The 20,509-nt window shown below is 44.1% G+C and overlaps 1 protein-coding gene across 1 annotated transcript in view; it reads right to left on the bottom strand.

Annotated features, from left to right (window-relative positions):
- The window catches only part of fut8b (fucosyltransferase 8b (alpha (1,6) fucosyltransferase)), an 86,738-nt gene that overhangs the window by 21,261 nt on the left and 44,968 nt on the right, over positions 1-20,509 (bottom strand). The window contains exons 3-5 of the mRNA XM_058614174.1: positions 12,656-12,774; positions 11,689-11,851; positions 3,952-4,149 (exon numbers count right to left, since the gene is read on the bottom strand). Of these exons, the coding sequence (XP_058470157.1) occupies positions 3,952-4,149; positions 11,689-11,851; positions 12,656-12,774 (480 nt within the window). The remainder of the gene's footprint in view (positions 1-3,951; positions 4,150-11,688; positions 11,852-12,655; positions 12,775-20,509) is intronic.

Genomic DNA, 20,509 nt, shown 5'->3' on the forward strand with positions numbered 1-20,509 from the left:
AACACTGCGTCTGCGTTTAAAAAAAAAAAAAAAAAAAGGCACGCGTGCGGGAACTGTGCGGCGCCCTGGCTGCTTTTAGGATCCCAGGGTTGATAATGACGACGGCGGGATGACTCAGGAGACGCGGTTCAGGGATAATGACGGCAGATGAATGCACAAAGGCAGCCTCAAAGTACCGCTCTGCACTGTGGGTTAAGTGCCTGTTAAAAATGCTGTGCCGTTTTTTTTTTTTTTTTTCATTATTATTTGGAGTGTGAGAGACGGCAGAGATATTATTTGTGAACAACTGGAAATGGGAAAAAAAAGAAAGAAAATAGCACGTCAAGCTCGGGTAATTATCCACCGCGATGCCCACGCTGTTGACGGTGTTTAAAGTAAGACTCAGGTAAGCGTCTGCTTTCGCTACCTCTGTGTTTCAGATTTACAATAAATCCACACCATTAAAAGTTTTTGTCCTTTTTTTTTTTTTTTTTTTATCAAACTGAAAAAAAAAAAAAATGTTGGCAAAATCAAACCCAACTTTGTGGAGGAGCCACTGCCGGCAATTCTTCACCAAAGCAGGGCATTTAATGTGTTGCATTCCTGTAATTGCCTCCATTTGCAGTAGATTTCATTGTCACTGGCTGAGTGGCAACTCAAGCAGTGGGTATTCACAGAAAAACAATGACGGTTTGCATCAAATGGGATGGAAAACAAAAGTCTATTAGTACACACTACGCTGAGCCTTAAGCGGTTTGGTCTCTGTATGCTAACATTATCTCCTAAATGGCGTTTGCTGCCCCAAGTGGTCGACAAGTAAACATGACCGCCGGTCAGCCGCCACAGGTGTGGGTGGTAAATTATCCACGACATAGTTGTGTTCTAAGTTGATACAACTCATCTCAAGTGTTTCAAATTAACATATGAAGGAAAAACTGTTTTTTTCCAGCATGTTCATCATATTTATCCACTCTCCAGGATGGACCTGGCCTGTTGCCTGCACAGACAACTCTCAATTCATGCTGAGACAGCTCTGACCAATTATCTAAAAATGGGACAGGTTTGATATACACAATGACTGAGCTTTCATATATTGTATGTATATATAGATATATCTATGTATATCTCAGGTTCCTGTTAACTGCTACCGCTCGACGCTTTGAGAAGTGAGAAGTGCGAGTGAAACCAAAACAGTTGAGTTGCAGCTGGCAAACAAAACAACACGGCTTTGTCCAGCTGAGGCAGAGTTGGCAGTGATCCTCTATGGAAAAGCCACGCAGCTCGGTCCTGGGATGCCCCTGCGACCCAGCGGAGGTGTCGGGAGAGAGGAGAATAATAGCCAGACTATTATCTCTGAAGGACAACTTGTCCCCCCCCCCCCCCCCCCCACATGACACCATCACAGCACTGGGCAGCTCCTTCACTGACAAACTCTTAAATCCAAAATGTCTGTGGTGCAGCACCTTCTCCCACGTGAAACTTATTCTGTGGTTGATCCAGTGTTGTGCGCCGTCTATATTGCACATACTATTCTATTTTTTATTTATTTTATCTTTATATTTCATCTTTTTCCTTTATTATTTTCATTTATTATTTATTACCTTTACTTTGACCGTCTTTCCTGCTGTAACACGGTAGAAATCCGATTGCAGGACTATTCAAAATTCATCTGATCTTACTCTAATCATGCCTATGAGAGAGTTCTTTGACATACAGTTAAGACACATTAAAAAGAAAATTGAGTACTGGATACGAGTAATCGTTAAAATGACTGGATCAGATATTGGATAGATGAAAATGTAAAATTCACTATGTGCAGACTGTAAAAATGTAAATAAAAGCATTTTAGCTGAGTCATGTTTGGGCTGTTTAATTCCCACTTGACTTATTTTTTGGGAGAATAATATTTGCAATATTACATTTTTGATATGACTCGGCACAAATGTGTTGTTTGGACACAAACAAAGTGCTATCGTCCCATTCCTCCTGGACACAAATGTGGACTGACGCGCGGTCTATGGAAAATGAACAACATATCACGCCGCGCGTTCCTAATTAATACCATCGCGGAGGCTCATTGTACAAATAGAGATGACTAAGCTGGAAATCACATGTGAAGACGCCAGCCAGTGTTGTAAGACAACAGATGGAGCAGATGCAGAGACGGAGGGAGCTAAACCAGGAATGAAGGGAGAGACTGGTGTGGGTGGCAGAGACAGCAGGGCAGCAGGGAGGAGTCTGTCCACATGTGTGTGTGTGTGACAGTGACAGACACACACAGATCATTTCCCTTTGAGTACAAGCATGTACATCAATCTTGTGGTTGAGCATGTGTGTGTGCGTGTGTGTGCGTGCGTGCATTCATAGTTGCGGGTGAATCCATCTGTGTACGACTGTGTGTGTGTGTGTGTGATGAATTAGTGATGGCAGCTGGTGGAGCGGTGTGATCCCTCAGCAGTGGTGACAGCAGCTGTTAGTGGTGCTGTCTCCACCCAACCAGACTGACTTGGTCCTCTTCATCAAACACACCGGCTCATTAATGCTGCAGGGCCTGGTGCTGCACCACAGCGGCGCACACGAGAGCCCAGCAGCACCACAGCTCCAGGGGAGGGGGGTTGATGCTGGAGGTGAGTGGATGTGTCCTGGGTCCCGGGTTGTGGACGTGTTTGAGAGTGAACATTAGGGCTGTCACTTTTTATCTGGAAATCTAGATAACCGCTTGAACTTGAGGGGAAGAGAAAGTTAAAAAAAAAACAATTGGAGGGGAAACTAAACAGCCTCGAAGCGCTTCAGAACATCCGCTGGAATCAATGCAGGACTCGGCAGAGGGCGCTATGAGCACAGGTGAATTGTTTTTTAAAAAAAAATGTATGCTAAGATGTTCTGAGAATCAGGGTTAATGTCTTAAGATAGCATTTTGCTGTGACAATAGAGGACACGAGCAAACAACAAGTGTCCTCCCTGTGGAGGTATTTTGGGTTCTTACATCACAGATGACAAATCTGCAGACTCTCCCTTTCGATTAGGCGTTAGCTTTAGCTGAGTGAAGCAGCGGAGGGGTTTGTGTCATGGTAAATTCATTCCAACTTGTTTTTTTTCTTTGGAAAAAAGTGGCATGTGCCAGTAAGCATGTGCATGTGTTGGAGTACTATTACAGCGTAGACGCGTCCGCCCCGCCAGTCTGCCTATGTGTGACTGCCGATCTGTGTTGCGTCTGTGCGCTCGTGTTTGCCAATAAAGCGCCGACAAGGAACAGGCTTGTCAGATCCGACAGTCTGAACAGCCTGCTATCACACCCTTGATTAAGACAGTTATCAATGATGCAGGAAGTGAGGCAGGCAAGACGTGCGAAGGATGTCCTAAGAAAATGTAAATGTGCACAAGTGTGTGAAGTCACATTTTTAAACACACGGAAACACGTCAGTCAGGCTTAAATTGTACCAAATCGCATTTCTCACAGTTGGATTAACGCGTCCTGATAATGTCTAATTACAATCGCGTGCACACGTTCAACTAGACCCAAACTGGCATCTCTGAGCTTTGACCCGTACATGATATAAGAAGGCAGTACACAGAAGACGAAGAACAAGAGTGAGAAAAACACTGCAAAATCCAGACCGGTGCATTTTTTTCTTCTCACTACTAAGGAGAGTGAATTTGTGCTCTGTCAGCTTAAAAAATTACATATTTTAAAGTTAATGGACAGAATAAAAGACATGCATCCAACAAGCCGCCAGCTAAAGTTCCTTTGGTCTGTGAAGTACAAGAAAAAAAATAAAGATAAAAAATGAAAATGCCTTATACTAACAAGTTGAATGGGACTTTATCGCCACCTTGCATAACAGAGGCGGACACGCTTCATTCAATAAATCGATTTCCCATTAGTGCTTGTATACGGCAACAAGGACAATAGTCCAATTAAATAGTGAAGTTGAGATACAACCATAGCTGTGCATGGGAAGTGAGCGGTACCTGTGCCAGCATGTGGCGATGTATGTGTGTGCGAGGCGGAACACGAGGCCAGCTGGCTCATCAGCAGGTGCATGTGTAGTTACCTGTAGGTAGGTGATTCTGTTCTGGACCAGGTCCGACAGGTCCTTAGCCTCCTTCACTCTCCACTCGCCCACGCCGTCCGCCTGGCTGAGGTAGTACAAGTCTGTCATGATGGACCTGCAGATACACACACACACACATACATAGACGGTTCACAACATAAACCAGGGGCGTCAAAAACTCAAATGACCCGGGGGCCAATGAGCGTCTAGTCTGGTCAAGATGGGGCCGGACTAGAGAAAACAAGTGGGGGGGGGGGGAAATAAAATAAAATAAAACTGTTTGGGTTGGTAAAATAACATATTCATGATGATATTTCACTGAATTTTAAAAGTTAAAGTGCTTGTTTTGACATGGAACGATGTTTTGTTGACACTGATGACGCAAAAACAGAGAAATAAACTAAATGATGATGTGCACAACTGTGATTTAAACACCTAACAAGCTCATATGTCATTTTACGTTGAATGTAATACATTGAATAGTGTCTATTTTACTTTTAAAGCAAATACATTTAGAACTAGGACTGCACATAGTCATGATAGGGCCCAGGCAAGCGTCAAGCGTCAAGCGTCTACACGCAAGCGTCAAGGGTCCCTGCACGGGTCAGGAAACTATGCCAATATCGCATATTCGCCAGACCTGACCTCCATGCAACGCTTCAAGCGTTTTTATGACGCTAACCTCCTCAAAAATAAGCACAAAGCCGCTTAGGCCCCTAAATATATTGTGTCTATATTCTATCACCTCACTGTGTTTAAAGGAAGACAATGTCACGTTTTCATTATAACACGATATGAAGTGTTGGGTTGGGGGCCCCACACGTGGCACACGGGCCAACAGTTTGACACCTCTGAACCTACACTATGAGGAGCACACACCTCGCACAACACTTAAAACAGCTAATGTTTAAATAAGTGAAACACGGAGTCTGGAACCACTCGTCTTCTCGAGGTAATGTCACACCCCTACACAACAAATTTAACAGAAATCGCTTCAGTAGTTTTTGAATAATCCTGCTAAAAGTCACAAATGCAGAGCTGCAGACACACAGAAAACATAAACCCTGAGGCAGAGCTAATTATATAATAATTATTATTTACACTAAGTTCATATTACAATAACCGGCTGCACATAAGAAACTCAACGACACAACTTTCTCTCTGGAGTTAGTGTGACGTAAAAAAAAGCATTCCTTGTTAAATCTCTGGACATCGTTGGCGACACAAGCTGCCTGGAGTCATATATTCAAACAGACCAACTACATTCAGACAGGTTGGCACTTAATAGCTTCTGCAGGGAAGCCTTTTCACAGATTGTGTCAAACACACCGCCCCCACTTTACACTCCTCTTTTGCTCTGAATTAAAGAATGACAAAAAAAAAAATCCAGCACAAATACAAAAAAAAATCCATCGGGGTAATAAATGAGTCTTTTCTCTTCTCCAAAAAAAGAAGAAGAAGAAAAGATGAATAAAACCCATGCTTAATAAAAGGTAAAAGCACAATTTGTTACGGGAGCCACTCAGAGAGATACACATGGCAAATGTACAAGTTCACGGTCACTGTGAGAACACTGACTTGATGCAGAATCACAGGGAAAAAAACAACCTTGAACCGTTAACTATTATTTACACTTGTGCGAGGAGGTACTTATCAGATGAGATGAAACTGACAGACGGTTGAAGCATTCATACACTTTTAAAATACGGTCGTTGGTGAAATTAAGTCAATTCAAAGCTCGCAGTGAGAGGAAGATAACGGTGTCAATTTCAAATATTTTTTTTTTTTTTAATACTTTCTAGGTGAGTCTTTGTTTAGTAGATTTGCACTTGATTCCTGGTAACAAAAACCCAAACCCGGTACTATCGTGCGGTCATGTTGCTTTGCACTATTCAATAGAAGAAAAATCAGGCCGTACCTAGCCTAACAGGCTACCCAGCTATCTCCCGCCTCGACTACTGCAACGCCATGCTAACAGGCCTACAGCTACATATGGTCCAGAACGCTGCGGCGCATCAAGGTCTTTGATCAGCCTAAAAGGGCACATGTCACTGTTCATTAAGCTCCACTGGCTACACTTAGCTGCCCGCGTCACATTCAAATCACTGAAACTAGCCTACAAAGTGCTCTCCTAAACAGTGGCGGAGCTAGAGGGGGGCAAGGGTGGCACTGGACCCCCCCCCCCCCCCCCCGAAATCTGATTGGCCACCCCAGGTCACGGCACCGCATGTCTTGTTGAAAGGAGCCAGTTGCATTTTAAATCCTCCTGTACAGTAGTTGGCGGTATGTACCACAAAGAGCTGCTAGGAGAAGAAGAAGAATCGCCACAGGAGAAGAAGAAGAAGGATGAACAGCCTTGATGGACGGTTAAAATCTTCATTCTAAAAGTAAGTTTTACTGTGGTTGCCTAATGACCCTAACCCCCTGAAATAGCCTTGTCCACCCCATGGCCACCCCATAGATAAAAGTCTAGCTCCGCCCCTGCTCCCAAAGGCTTATGTTACCCCTCGACTACTCCGCTCATTGTCGTCTGGCGGCACCAACAAGACAATCCAGAAGCTCTTGAAGACCCAGCTCTTCCAAGAGCATCTTCTGTCCGAGCACTTATCTTACCCTCTACCCTGCACTATCTCCTTCTGCTCTTGGATCCACCTCTGCTCAGTCCACTGTTCCTATCTAGTGGAGTTCTTTCCAAGATTACTTCTATGTAGCTTATTTCCTGTAGCTTATGAATAAACGATGATTTCGGTCTGCATATGTGGAATAACATATTTATCACGGTGGAAAAAGGAATCATTTCGCCGCGAGGTCAGACACGGCGTTTCATTGGCTCCGATCTGCAGTGGATGTATGTAAACACAACACCTGAGTGAGCGCTCTAATTGCTTTTTCTTTTTTTTTTTATACGACTTTATTTTGGCAGTCCAAGTCGCTGAGTCGGCACCTTTTCCGGCACGTTATAAAGGTGCATCGCTCCGGCAGGGATCTAAAAAAATCGTTTAGTCACTGCTGAAGAGTTTGCAAGAGGGACACACACACACACACACACACACACACACACACACACACACACACACACACACACAAGTGCAACCCACCGTCGCATTTTTACGGTGCTGTTTGCTGCATCTCCTGCTTCTGCCCCACAAACTTTAAACATGACTCACTGGAGGGGGGAGGGGGAGAAACAGAGACAGTACAGTACAGTACAGTACAGTAAATCCTCTCCTGGCAAAGGAAAAGAAGTCAATCATTCTTTGAAATTGATTTTTTTTCTTTTACCCATGTAACCCTCTTCTACACGTCTCGCATCTCAGCGCAGACATTTTCCGACAGTGCTGTAACTTCCCGACGCGAAAAAACCTTCCTGAAGAAAAACCTACTGTCATGTTCCAATCAACCTTTGAACCGCGGGATATGTGTGTTTTCACAGGCAGACAGTGAAGACACCCTCGTAGCGTAGGGGAAGCATTTGATGAGAAAACCCAACTGCACAGAATATGCTGACACCGCGCGCGCATGCGAGTGTGTGTGTGTGTGCTAAACATTAACTCAAGACGCTTTCAAGGTTATTTATAGAGGTGTTGTTTTCCGTCACGCTGAGCGACGACGACCACTCTCTGCCGTTCCTTTTGCGACGCCTCTGACAGAGACTTTGTGCGCGCGTCACACGCTGCCAAATACTCTGACCCTCCACTTTACAAACATGCCCAAGAGCTGCTGATAATGGCAGCCGGGAAAACACGTCAACGCTCACATTCGCGCGGGCTTCATTTATTACTCACTTCTTTTGACCCAAATCAGTCACATCCTCTGTGACTCGAGTGTTCCTACGCATAATATTAAGCAGCACATGCAAAGACACTCAAGACAAATGCGCCCACGTCCCATTCTCGGCAGTGCAGCGAAGGCGAACCGTGCCTTTTTATTTCTCGACCACAGTATCATTATTCATTGTCCCCATCCAGAGGCGGGGCACACGTGTGTGATGGATGTCGTCACGCCCTCCTCCAGCAGCAGCACATACCGGAGGGAGGCCGTCACGACACCTCTAAACGGACGCAGAAACCCCGTGAGGGATCTGGTGGCACCGCGTCTTTTGCGTGTAATGGAGGTGAGAACGTAGACACGTGTGGTCTCGCAGGCTTCACCCAGCGCCACCGTCTGTCCAAAAAAGTTGCAGACGTCGAGGCCGCGGCCACTGGTGCTTGACAAAGCTGAGCGCAGGAGCCGCGTGCTGATGCTGCACCAAGCGCAGGAGCAATTACAAGGTTTTTAGGTTTCATTTACAGCCTGAGTATCACCAGACCAGGTCAGAAGGAAGACTCATGGTCCCACAGAGGACTATGCCGTGACACAACATGAAGCAGCTGTTCAAGCTGCCGCGTGTACATCTGAGCGACTTTTTGTTGTTGTTGTTGTTGTTCTCCCCCATGTCAGCTGAGATTGTGGAGGATAAAGCGGTAGAAGACGGACGGATGATCTGAACTGATGGAGTCACCCAGAACCGTTGAAATTCTACACTCAGCAGCTTATTAGACGCGTTCTTCGAGGTTCATTTGTAGCACCGTCTGTCGAAGCATCCGTTCAAGCTGCCGTGTGTACATGTGAGTGATTTTTGTTGTTGTTGTTGATGTTATTATTCTGCCTCTGTTCGGTCTTGGTGAACAGAAATGATGTAACAACAGCATTTTTTTTTTTTTTTCAAAGGTTCTGTCAAGCAATACTATCAGATGTGACAGTTTGTGCGTCTACAGCGGCAGCGCGGGGGACATGTAAAGCATTTATTGTGCTAAACGACTGGGTTTTTGAGCACTTTCATGGGCACGGTTGCTGTCGCTGTTACCTCCGTGCACAGTGCGGGGACTGTCAATGTACACTACTGTACACAGGAGAACACAGGAGAGCCTGGCGATTAAAACAAGTCACACATGACAGTCTTGAGCAACCAGTTTGAAACGGAGCCTCTGATGTGGTTTTTGGTCTTTGTCTCGTGCACCACTTACGAGACAACACATGCAGTCAGCAGGCGTCCTACACTTTAACGAAATGCAAATACAAACTCATACATCAACACCTTTCTCCCACGGGCCCTATGTCCCAAAAACAGTGCAAGTGATGTGCGTAATGGAACTGGGGATTTAGCACTGCTGCCTCTCCGGCTCTCCGCTGGCTCTCCGGCTTGTTGTGAAGACTCGTCATGTGATGTGAGAACATTGGCAGGTTAGGTTAGTGACAGACGAGTTACACCAGCAAATGATTCCTCATGTTTGTCATAGTGTTAAAAGACACCGACTACAGATGCGAGATATTAAATACATGCTTCATTTTACTTTTTCCCTTTTGTCTTTGTTTAACTCACCAACTCTCGTTGTAGTTGTAAGTTTTAATGAGGGTTTTTCATGTTTTAAAAGCAAAGTGTTAGATCTCCTCACTGATGAGAACTTTATTTCCCCTTTTACTTTTATTTGTATTATTTTTTGGAGACATGGACGTCGCCTCCTCCCACACCGAATTTAAGTGGGACACTTTCTTTTTATTTCTGCTTCTATCTTGTGTTGGCTCACGAAGCGTTAGCCTGCAGCACACACAGAGAAATCTTGGAGGGGTTTAAAATGAAAGTGAATGCATATAGAAGTGAGTGGCCGCGTGTTTGTGCATGCGCTGTATATTTGTGTGTGTGTGTGAGAGCAGTGGGAGGAATCAGTGACGAATCAGTCTTTGGAAAGCTGCTTAGGGCAGCAAAGACTAAGACAACGGGGCTGTGTAAACCACTCCACCAGGATTACAATGAACCACTTGGCGACGTGACAACAGGCCTTTCTTCATTCAGCTCCGTGGAAGCCTGCCATCCAGATGACAGAGAGGGTGTGTGTGTGTGTGTGTATACATGGCCTTTGCCCTTTGTCTTTTAGCAACCGCTGCAAAGTGTTGCCTTCAAGTCCTGCGTGGAGCATACATATGTTTTGTCAATCAGGATCAAGATTCAGTTCACTGCTATTTTTGGCGACGCAGGGATTCCTGAGCTAAATCTTACACGGACGCATGAACTGGAAAATGCATTTGCATTTTTATTTATTGGGTCATTTTGTTTTTGAAACACATAAAGCAGCAAATTCTCACATAAGAGAGGCCGTGAACCTGGGGAATTTGGTTTGAAAGAATGACTTTAAAGGTTATTCGCGACACGGTTGGAACGGTTGGAGTTGTATGTGTGTGTGTGTGTGTGTGTGTGTGTGTGGGGGGGGTTTTCTCTGGGCTCTGCGGTTTCCTCCCACAGTCCAAAAACATGCAATGTGTCTTTTTTAGGTCAATTAAGTAAATTGGACACTCTAAATCAGAGGTGTCAACCACACTTTTCTCCTTAGTTTTACATCTTTTCACATACAGTAATTATATTATGAACAGCCTGCAAATAAATGCAATTTCAACAATATTATGCCTAATATTACTATGTACACATTAGCATTACAACTTACAGATCACAGTGGCTCTACAAAGGCACAAAACATTTAGCTGCAAGTATCTGGAACTGCAAAATAATAGTATTTATGACATCCTGTGGGCCGGATTGGAACCTCTGGAGGGCCGATTCGGGCCGATTCGGGCTCTAAACTGATCTAGTTCTATATTCAGCAGTTTATCACACGTGTTCTTTGAGGTTCATTTTGCCTTCGTGCATGCATGCTTGCAGCATTGTCTGCTGCTCAGATAGGAAGTGTGTTATCTTCACACCTGTTGCACAATATCTGCTATGTTTTATATAGGGCTTTGCCTTGGTAATGATAAACTTTTCAAATTGCGTTCAATCTCTTACGTCCTGCCAGGACTCTGGACCGTGCAGTCTGTCAAATATTTCACAGTAAGTTGATGAATAATCATGTAATCATGCCTCGTAAAAAAAAAAAGAAAAGAAAAAAGGGGGACATTCAGGGAAATAAAACACCAAAGTGGTTTTACTGTGAAACAGGTGTCAGTTTCATTCTGAGTGATCTCACATTTGTGTGTCTGTCTGTCTGTCTGTCTGTCTTTTTTTTTTTATTAGAATGATGAGCCCTTCCTGTGCTGCCATCAAACTCCCTGAGTGGAATAATAAAGTTGTTTGACGAGAAGCTGTTGTCAAAGATCACAACCACCTGTGGCTCGTTGAGAAAACAGGCGAGTGCTTTTTTTTTAAGAAGGGAAGCCACAGCGCACACACAAGAGTCTGCTCTCATCTGATACCGCGCAACTAAAAAAAGAAAGAGAAAGTTTCACACGGCAGATGTGCTGCTCACATGTCCCAGGCCTTACATGAAAAAATATTTGCTATGTAAAATAGATTTTACACTCATTTTTTTATGGGCTAAACAGTAAACTACAGGTATGGTACAGGTTTTTCCTTTAAAGAGTAAAAGCCAAAACATTATGTTAAATATAGTCACATTTCTTTTTATGTTTGGTTTTCTTAGAAAAACTCACTGACACAAAGACAAAATGGATCCACACCTTTTTAAATGATGCAAAAAGCCCCGACATCCAGCCAGATCTGATTAAACATCTTGTTGCGTATTCACTGATTCATTTCTTTTCCACCCCCTTTGCCATGGATTTACTGGTTTACTAGTGGAACATTTTAGAAATGTTTCAACGTTCCTTGTGCAGGTCTGCTCACCTCTCCTGATGTCCCAGGTCTTGTAGAAGTGTGTCCGCATACTTTTGTCTCTCTCCGGCCTCGACGCTGGCCAATTTCTTCACCTCGCTGCGAACAAAGTACCAGAACTCCTTAACGCCATTCTCCACCCTTCTCCGCAGCTCCTCCTGAGTGGGGCCGGGGCCTGCAGCGAGAGGGGAGCAAGGATAGTTCACAGCAGAACAAACCTGTGTGTGTGTGTGTGTGTGGCACTAGATGGCACAGGTATGTGTGTAAAAAAATAACCAAACATCAGAGCACCTGCTGGGGACTACAGCTGACGGCACAAAGCGAGGTTTTCTGTTTTTATTATAAACAAAAAAAGACTTCTTTTTTTTTTTTTTTTTTTTTTTACTTTAACCATTTTATCACTCTCGTCTGAGACTGACACTATCACCTGCCGGAGCCAAACCATGTTGAGTGACCCACATGGAGCGCACATTTGCCCGTTCTGGTTTCTGCAGAGAGAGACAAACAAACAAAAAAATGGGATAGACAGCCTCAAGCAGGAGGAGACAGAGACAGAGGTGGTTGTGGTGGAGAGGACCTTCCTGTTGTGGTGGAGAGGACCTAACCTTCCTCTCCGACACTCACTTCTTCCTTTGCTCCCTTCCCTTGGTGGAAAAAAGCTGCAGGGTATTTTTAGCATTTTCTTCCCCTGTGGTAAGATAGAAAAGCTGACCCTACGCTGCCCTCTACACTCACATGTGCTTTATTTTCCCCGTCATTCCTTTTTCCCCTTCTCTCCCTCCCTCTCTCTCTGCCCATTTGACGGGACACGCGAGCTACAGCAGCTTTAGCGCGGGACTAGACTGAGATTCCGACTGCAGGCGATCGCTCACAGCCGCTGCCAACAGGTTTCATGGCTTCAAAAATCAATGCTTTCACTTTTCCGACCTCTGTGCCAAATCCTTCCCCGAAACATTTAGGTTGGCCCTGCCTTCCTCACCGTCTCCAGTGAGTTTCTGGAAGCTGTGGATCTTCTGTTTGGCTCTGGTTAGCTGGTCCTCCAAGGAACGCAGTCTTCCAACGGCCAGGGAACCTGCTTCTGCCTGACCCTCCGGTATCCTGCGGGGAAAAGGAGAAAGCGCGAGAGGTTGTGACCAGGAAACATGGGCGTGTGTTGGCAATCATAGACGGAGTAAAGGGGAAAAAAATGACTCTTCTCTGCATGAAAGATGACTCTGTATCACAGCTTAACTCAGAAAGAGTGAAAACAAGATTAAATCGGTTACATAAAATGATTACAATCACGTCAATTCTAACTTTCCATAATCAAACAACAACAAAAAAAAGCCCCCAAACATTAATAATATAACACTGAGCTGTTTGACGTTATGACACATTTCTTACACGCAAAAAAAAACAAGTAAATAAAATTGTTGTCAATCAGTAATGCTCCATTCCCAGTGGTCAAAAAAATCAATTTACTCTCAAGTTAAAACAGGTTTTTCCACCAGTGGGAACGTAGTTAATTTGCATTTACACCCAGATGAAATTACTCTGCAATGCACGTGGGTTCTTAATCAACTTTGGCAACGACGAGTGGGAATGTAAGACCTGGGTGAAAACGCCAATTTCTTCTTCCTCGCCTGCTCTAATTTTGTCAGCGACGCACCATTTCTAGTGCAACGCTATGAGGTGCATTCATCTTCCGGCCATCAGCCATTGGAATAGCACTTAATAATTGAATTCACCACTCTAAAAATCGACTTAAAGATACCAAAGTAAAAGATGCAAAATTATACATTATCATTGAGTGGGCGCAATACTGACAATATTATATGGTTAAGAAATCTCTTCTACACCTGCTAATTTAAGTGTATCCAGCACTAACTTCATGTATATACTCCTTTAAAAAAGTCGGAGCAGCCACGCTATTAAAAAAACAAACCCCAGTAAATATAAAACGGACTTCAATACCAATTTTTCTGACAGCTGACTGGGTAAACACCACTTGCTTGGCTGTAATGAGTCTTTAGCTCACGACGTTGCGTGCCAGAAAAACAAGCCCGACTTAATTACATTGTGAAACTTCAAATAAAATCTCAAAAAAATAAAAGAAATCTGGTGTGAGAGTAACTGCTGCTGGCCACGTGTCTGCAGAACTGTGGATCATTTCATTTCGACACCTAATTCCATTGGTTGTTAATGAGGTGCAGAAGATTTTTGGAGACGTGTAAAGAGTTTATCGTCTAAATGATCGCTCACTCGTCCGGTGGGTATTTCGCTGGTGTGATGTGATTCTCATTAGAGACTTTAAAGGCTGCGGCGTAAAAAGGGCTCGTGTGGTTCAGCGTTTGCCACTGAGAAGTCTGTTTCATGAGCCAAGACACCAGAGAGTAGCATCCTGCAGTCTCGTCCTGGTTTATTTATTTTGAGCTTCAACTTCATGGTCAGAGGATTGACCTATATCCCACATTCTGTACAATACAACCAAGCACTATTTACTTTTTCACTTCCTTTCTTTATAGTTTTTTTCATATCTTCTACTACATTATTTAATTTGTTTTAATCAATAGAACCTTCACTCTTGCTCTGTTATTCAGGGGTAAGTATTTTTTTTCTTTGACCTCAACCTTAGATTGATCAGCTCTATAAGTTAATCATCCTCCCAAAGTTACTGTATATATTCCCACTAGGTTTGTGGCTGTTCTGGCTTGCAGGGGAAAAAAAACAACAAAACAAAAATGCTCATTCATGCTATTCAAGTGCAGTAAATAGATTAAAGCTAATTTGTTGCTGTGCTTTGACCATTTATCGGTCGCCACAGCGGAAATCCCCTCCGATTATTACACGCAATCTACGCTGCGTTAGATTACGTTAGATCACAAAGACGTGCGAGGACGGACTGAAAAAGACAAAAACGCGAGATCATAAGATCACGGTAAAGTGATTATTCCCTCTGTGCTCCTTGTCATGGAGCTACAGCACGAGTCTTCAGGGTCTTGTGCAGCCGTTTATGGCTTTCTTTTTTTCATGGTTATATATAGGAGCCCACATGAGGAAGATGCATGCTCATAAGCATTGTACTCATTTGGCTTAGCAAATTTAGAGCCGAGCAGCCTAATTGTGCATTAAAGTTGAAATGATATCTCTTTTCAGTCCATTTAATAAACTCTATATTAATATAATGAGATGTTTTCACACAGCGGCTCAAACTAATATGTTTCGACTCCATTTTTATGGCTCCACGATAAGCACATGTGATTTAAATGTGCATTTACGCAACCTCAGCTTCAAACTGCCAACAACTACAACAGGCATGAAATGGAAACGCGCGCGAGCAATCTGTCACGATCACAACACAGTTGAGTTCAAATCAGCCGAGGAGGAAAGAGAGCTGCCAGTGACATTGTACCATACCAATTCCCCTACATAGGGCTATTAAAAAATGGAACAAGTCTGAATGCACATGGGCATTGGTGGAGTGCTGAAAAGGCCATGTTAATGAGTAATCAAGGCATGCAAACTCAATTTGCTCCCTGAGTGAGGAACATCAGTTGCTGGCAGGCATAAAGATGAGACTTTTAAAGTTGCAACAGCCCCCACTCGCCCACCCTCCTCTGTTCAAGCCCCCGGTTCTTGAGAAGCTCTGGCCTCTCACTTCACTGAGCACTAACTGAACGTTGTGCTTCAAAGCCATGGAAACAACTGAGGAGGAAAAGGAGGATATTTCTTATATAACTGTGTGTGTGTGTGTGGGTGGGTGTGTTGGACCAGGAGGAAACTTTTGTGGCCTCACGCATTTCTTAATGTAATAAAGTACATGCTTTTTTAGTACCTGCTCTGGCTAGGTTCCAAGCGAACTGAGGCGATACTATACGTGACATCACCAGACTGCTGGCCACTGATTGGGTTGAGTGATTGAGTGCCGTCATAGGAAGAGACGTCTGAACAATGCCAAACTGTAGATCAGTCACAAAGACTTAACAATCCTAAAAAAAAAAAATGTGGGTTCATCTCCAACAACTACCAGGGAAATGTCTAAAATCTCAGTATTGAACAGAGGAGTCTGGTGTATTTAGTACTGACCAAATAGTTTTAATTTACTGATTGTAATGATTCAGTTACACTGAACACAACTGATTTACAAGTCACTCGTTTGTGTGTGTGTGTGTGTGTGTGTGTGTGTTGCGTGCAGTTTCATGCAGCCGTGCAGTGATGACTCCGTAAGGTCACATGTGTCAAACCGGTGGCCCGGGGGACACATGTGGCCCTCCAATCAATTACATGCGGTGATGGAATAGAGACAGAATATAAGACTAAACATATTTGCCGGCTATATTTTCTATAATAGTAATATGACATTCGGTTGTAATCATTGCTTTATTAAATGTATTACACTCAACGTGAAATTACTTATATTTAAGCTGTTTTAATCACAATTATCCTCGTCATTATTTGCTAAATTTTCAATTTAATTCTCTGTTTTTATGCATCATAAATATGTTTTTTTTTAATCATTTTATATCAAAACAAGCAATTTTACTTTGCAATTCTAATATCATAATGAATATCTTATATTGACCACCGGCTACTAAATAGTTGTTTTTTCCACTTTTTTTCCCTCTGTCGGCCCCCGCTTGACCAGACTAGATGCTCATTGGCCCCCAGGTCATTTGAGTTTGACAACCCTGCCGTAGGTACTATTTTGTGGTGGAAAACCAACTTAAACTGTGCCGTGCCGAGGCGAGGCGAGCTGGGACCATAGTAGAAAAGGGCCTAGAAACCAGATAATTGCGAACTGACCACTTGTTTAACATAAATGTATTTATAATATCAACGTACAACAATATAATGGGCCTCACATTGTCTCAGCACCGTTTATAAACATTATATCGATATATATACATATGTTGAACCTTGGTCATAATGATATTATAGTACAACACATGCTGAATTATTGCCCAGCCTATTGTCAATATTAACACTATTCAAAGAACACTTAACCCAAAGGCCACACCCTAACAAGGCAGGTATAACAATCTACTATTTCCTTGGTGATATCATTTCCCAGGGGGTTGATGGTGCTGCTAAACTGTAAAAGAAAGTCACATGATCGCTCACTTTAACAAGGCAAAAAATAAATAAAAAATAGGCCACGTGAGCCCAGGCTAAGAAGGAAAGAAATATTATAGCCGTTAGCTAACACGCTCTAAAGAGACATAAACTGCTGAGACACAATGCAGGTGCAAGCAAAACTACAAGCATCCCCATCCAAGATATATGCACATATAAAACATATCCAAATACACACACACACACACAGTAGGCAGGAAAACACCAGACACAAATGATTCCTGACGGGAATCCGTGGAGGATCTGTAGCGGAGACTAGACACGGCGGCTGGATTCAACAGCATCTTAATCAAATGATACCAGAGAGGAAACAGATGAGAAAAACTCTGACTCCGGGGAAGGCGGGATGGAGAAGGTGGAGGTGGTGGTGGTGGTGGTGGTCGGGGGAAGATACTGCAGAGTGAAAGACAAGCTATGAAAGCAGGGGGTGATGAGCCCCACCGGCACTGAGCGCTGAGTCGGAAAGCAGGTGAGGTTCAGCATGCAATCCAGTTTCCTCTGAAATGCTGCCCCAGCTGTCGCATCATTGGCTCCCGCCCCTGCACCCAGTAACCGTGAAGTTCACAGGGTGATCAGGGCTGGGCGGGGTAGACTGGAGCGGCGGGGGCCGAGGTGGCACTGCGGTGAATATATATTTCCATTTTAAGGATTTAATATAGTGTGGCTGCCTTCAAAAGGAAGGGGGGGGAAAAAAAAATGAAGACTGTGCTGAGCGGTGGAACCATACATATGAACGCAGATGTAAAGTGTTCGGGGAGGTGTAGATGAAAGCGGACTCGAGTTTTACATTATGGAGACCCTTTGATTTGCTGCTCCTGTATTCTGAGCGTGCATGTGCATCTGTACACTGTAATGCATCAAAGCCTTGACTGACATGGTCCAGCAATTCCTGGGGAACACACAATGTGCTACAACGAACCACTTGACTCCAATAAGTAAAGCTAATAAACCACAGAGAATGTGGCGGCGGGGAGTACAAAGCACACACTATGAGTGGAAATGCCTTGTATTACCATGACAACTGGTTACTAATGGTCAGATGAGGTTTTCAAGACCTGTAGGGAATTAGAAGAAAATAATAATAAGAACAAAGAGGTCCTTGAATGTATCTCCTTCCTTGGCTGTCTCCACGCTAACGTGTACAACCGATTCTTGCCTCACATGCTTTTCACGCCTCAGTACTGCCAGAGCGAGCCGGTCCTACTTGACATAGATGTCCTGACCATGAGACAGCTCCCACAATAGGGGCCACTGTTTGTGCGGTGGTTGACCTTCCCTTACCGAGCCTGAGCGACGGCCAGGTCGATGGAAATTCATGTCGCCTGGACGCAGCATCTGTTTGGTGGGTGGCACTCCAGGTTAAAACCATTACAGGATAAATGAGTTCCTCCGCCGTCACCTTGCACACCACCGTGGCTTCATTACATCCAAATTACACCTCTGCTCCTACAGTTGCAGTTTGAAATACAGGGAACCAAATGGGTTAGACATCAGCAAAAAGCACCGGGTGTGGATTTTACAAGCTAACGTGGCTAAAAGCAAACAATAAAGCACACAAGGGCAGAGAGGAGAGGAATTAAGGTCCAATGGTCAATGGCCTGCTCCATTAAAAAACAATTCCAATAGACTCTGCATCAATCTTGCCCTCTTCTTTATCTGTCCTGGATCTAAATCACAAGTAAAGCTGGTAACACACTAACCGACTGGTTTCAGAAGGTTATTTTACGACGACTGAAAGACTGTGGATCACACATTTAACTAGGGATGGGAACTAGTAACGGTCAGTATCAGTCAGATACTGGTCAAAATCACTGGATCGGATATCAGACAGATAAAAATGTAAATAAAAATCAGCAAAGTCGCTGAGTCACGTTTGGGCTGCTTATTTGTTTGTTACACAGTTGGAGAATTGTGTCTTTAAAATGACTCAGAACTATTGTGTTGTTAACAGCTTCATACGTTCATAAAGGGTCTCAAATGTGTGTATCGGACTGACATCGATAACAGTAGATACTCGAGTGTGATATCAGTGGTATCGTCCCATCCCTACATTTGACGGCTGCGCCTGATGAGCGATCTCATGAGACTACATGAGCGTACTCTCGCGAGAGCGGCCATGTCTGCGAGAGCGACAGTTTAAAGGGTAAAAGATTTTTTGGCATCATTGTTTTGATATTTCTGCTACTTCCTGTTGTCTTCAGACACTATTTCCTGTGTTCCACCTGCTCGTTTTCATTAGCTGTTGGCAACGTGTTTGCAGTTGGGTCGGTCATCAGTGAGCGTCTACCCGATTGTGTCCAGAATCAAACACGGGCCTTTTTGCCGACTCTCCCCAACTAGTGCTGACGTGTGAAACGTGTCCCCAGCTCTAGCGTACATGTGCAAATAAAGGTTTTCGCATCACTGTGGTGGAACAGTGGTAATCAATACATTGATTGGAGAAACAGTGTGCTACACTGCCTTCCATCAATTTGTTTGGATTGCATTGTACGACGGCAAACGTCATCTTGCTGGCACCAAACGGGCCGAGGTAAGAAACAGAACATCCAAGTGCAGTGATTGTGGTCTCCACAACTCTGCCTTTCCCCTGAGTCCTCATTTTCCATTTCCTCCTTGCTGCTCTTTACTTAGTTCAGTCTTCATGCAATCCATCATGTTCCCCCTCTTCTTCTCCTCCTCTGCATCACACCCCTCTCCCTCTGTTCCTCTGTTGGCATGCCTTGGGGATCAATCAGGTCCTCATCGCTCAGCCCAGCTGTCACTCTCACCCCTCGATGCCGTCGATGTCACATCATCAGGCTGGCACGTGTCATTGTCTCAGCGGCAGCCGCGGCGTCGTGCCTGAGGTGACTGACAGATGCAGAGAGGGCGGAGCCAGACAGACTGAACAACTCGACCTCATGCTCACCTCTCATTAATGCTGCCGGGTGATTGGTGGGCTGGCACGCTGTCTGTCACGCAAATCATTCATGAAAGGCCTGAACGATGGAATCACCGGAGTGAATTTGCAGGCCGGCAAAGCGATGCTTATCATTTAAATAAGTCAAAAGATAAATATTTGAATTATACACGCCGATTACATGCTACAGTTTAGGGTGAGTTCAGCAAAAAAGGGTAACAAAAAATGATCAATAAAAGCTAAGTGACTGAATATCTTTAGTGTCTCAGTGATGCTACAGAAATGTGTTATTTGTGATCGGTAAAATCAATATCCTCTGCTCATGGGCACAGTGCAGCTATCAATCCATCATAGAGCCTAATGAGCTATTGTAAACAAGTTCTCTTCAGGTATATAACGAATGCATAACAACGCCCGATAATGCCTCATACATCCATCTAGTGCTGCTCTGGTGCAGTGACACTAACCAAGTTAAAGCCTACTCCAAACTATAAATCAGCCTCATTGCGGTGGGTTTCTGCTGCGCAACAAGTCGACACAAAGGTGTAATAAATTTAGGTTTATGGGTTCAAATCACTGTGAGGCTGCTCATAAAAAATGAATGCTCCAATGCAAAGGTTAGGTTCTTTGGATAGCGGCCTTTATTAGCTTATGTCAGCGGGATGCTCGCAGAGAGCTGCTCCTGCATCTGGTACAGTATCAGGACATTCACGGGCACGCACGTGCGGCCTGAATCCGCATCGCATGTATGAGCGGGGACCCTGTGCTGCGTTGGGCGTGCGGCGGGCTCGTCGATCAGTGTGTGCGCTAGTGAGCTGTTAC

This window comes from Solea solea, chromosome 17 (genome assembly GCF_958295425.1).
Source record: "Solea solea chromosome 17, fSolSol10.1, whole genome shotgun sequence".
Classification (NCBI taxonomy): Eukaryota; Metazoa; Chordata; class Actinopteri; order Pleuronectiformes; family Soleidae; genus Solea; species Solea solea.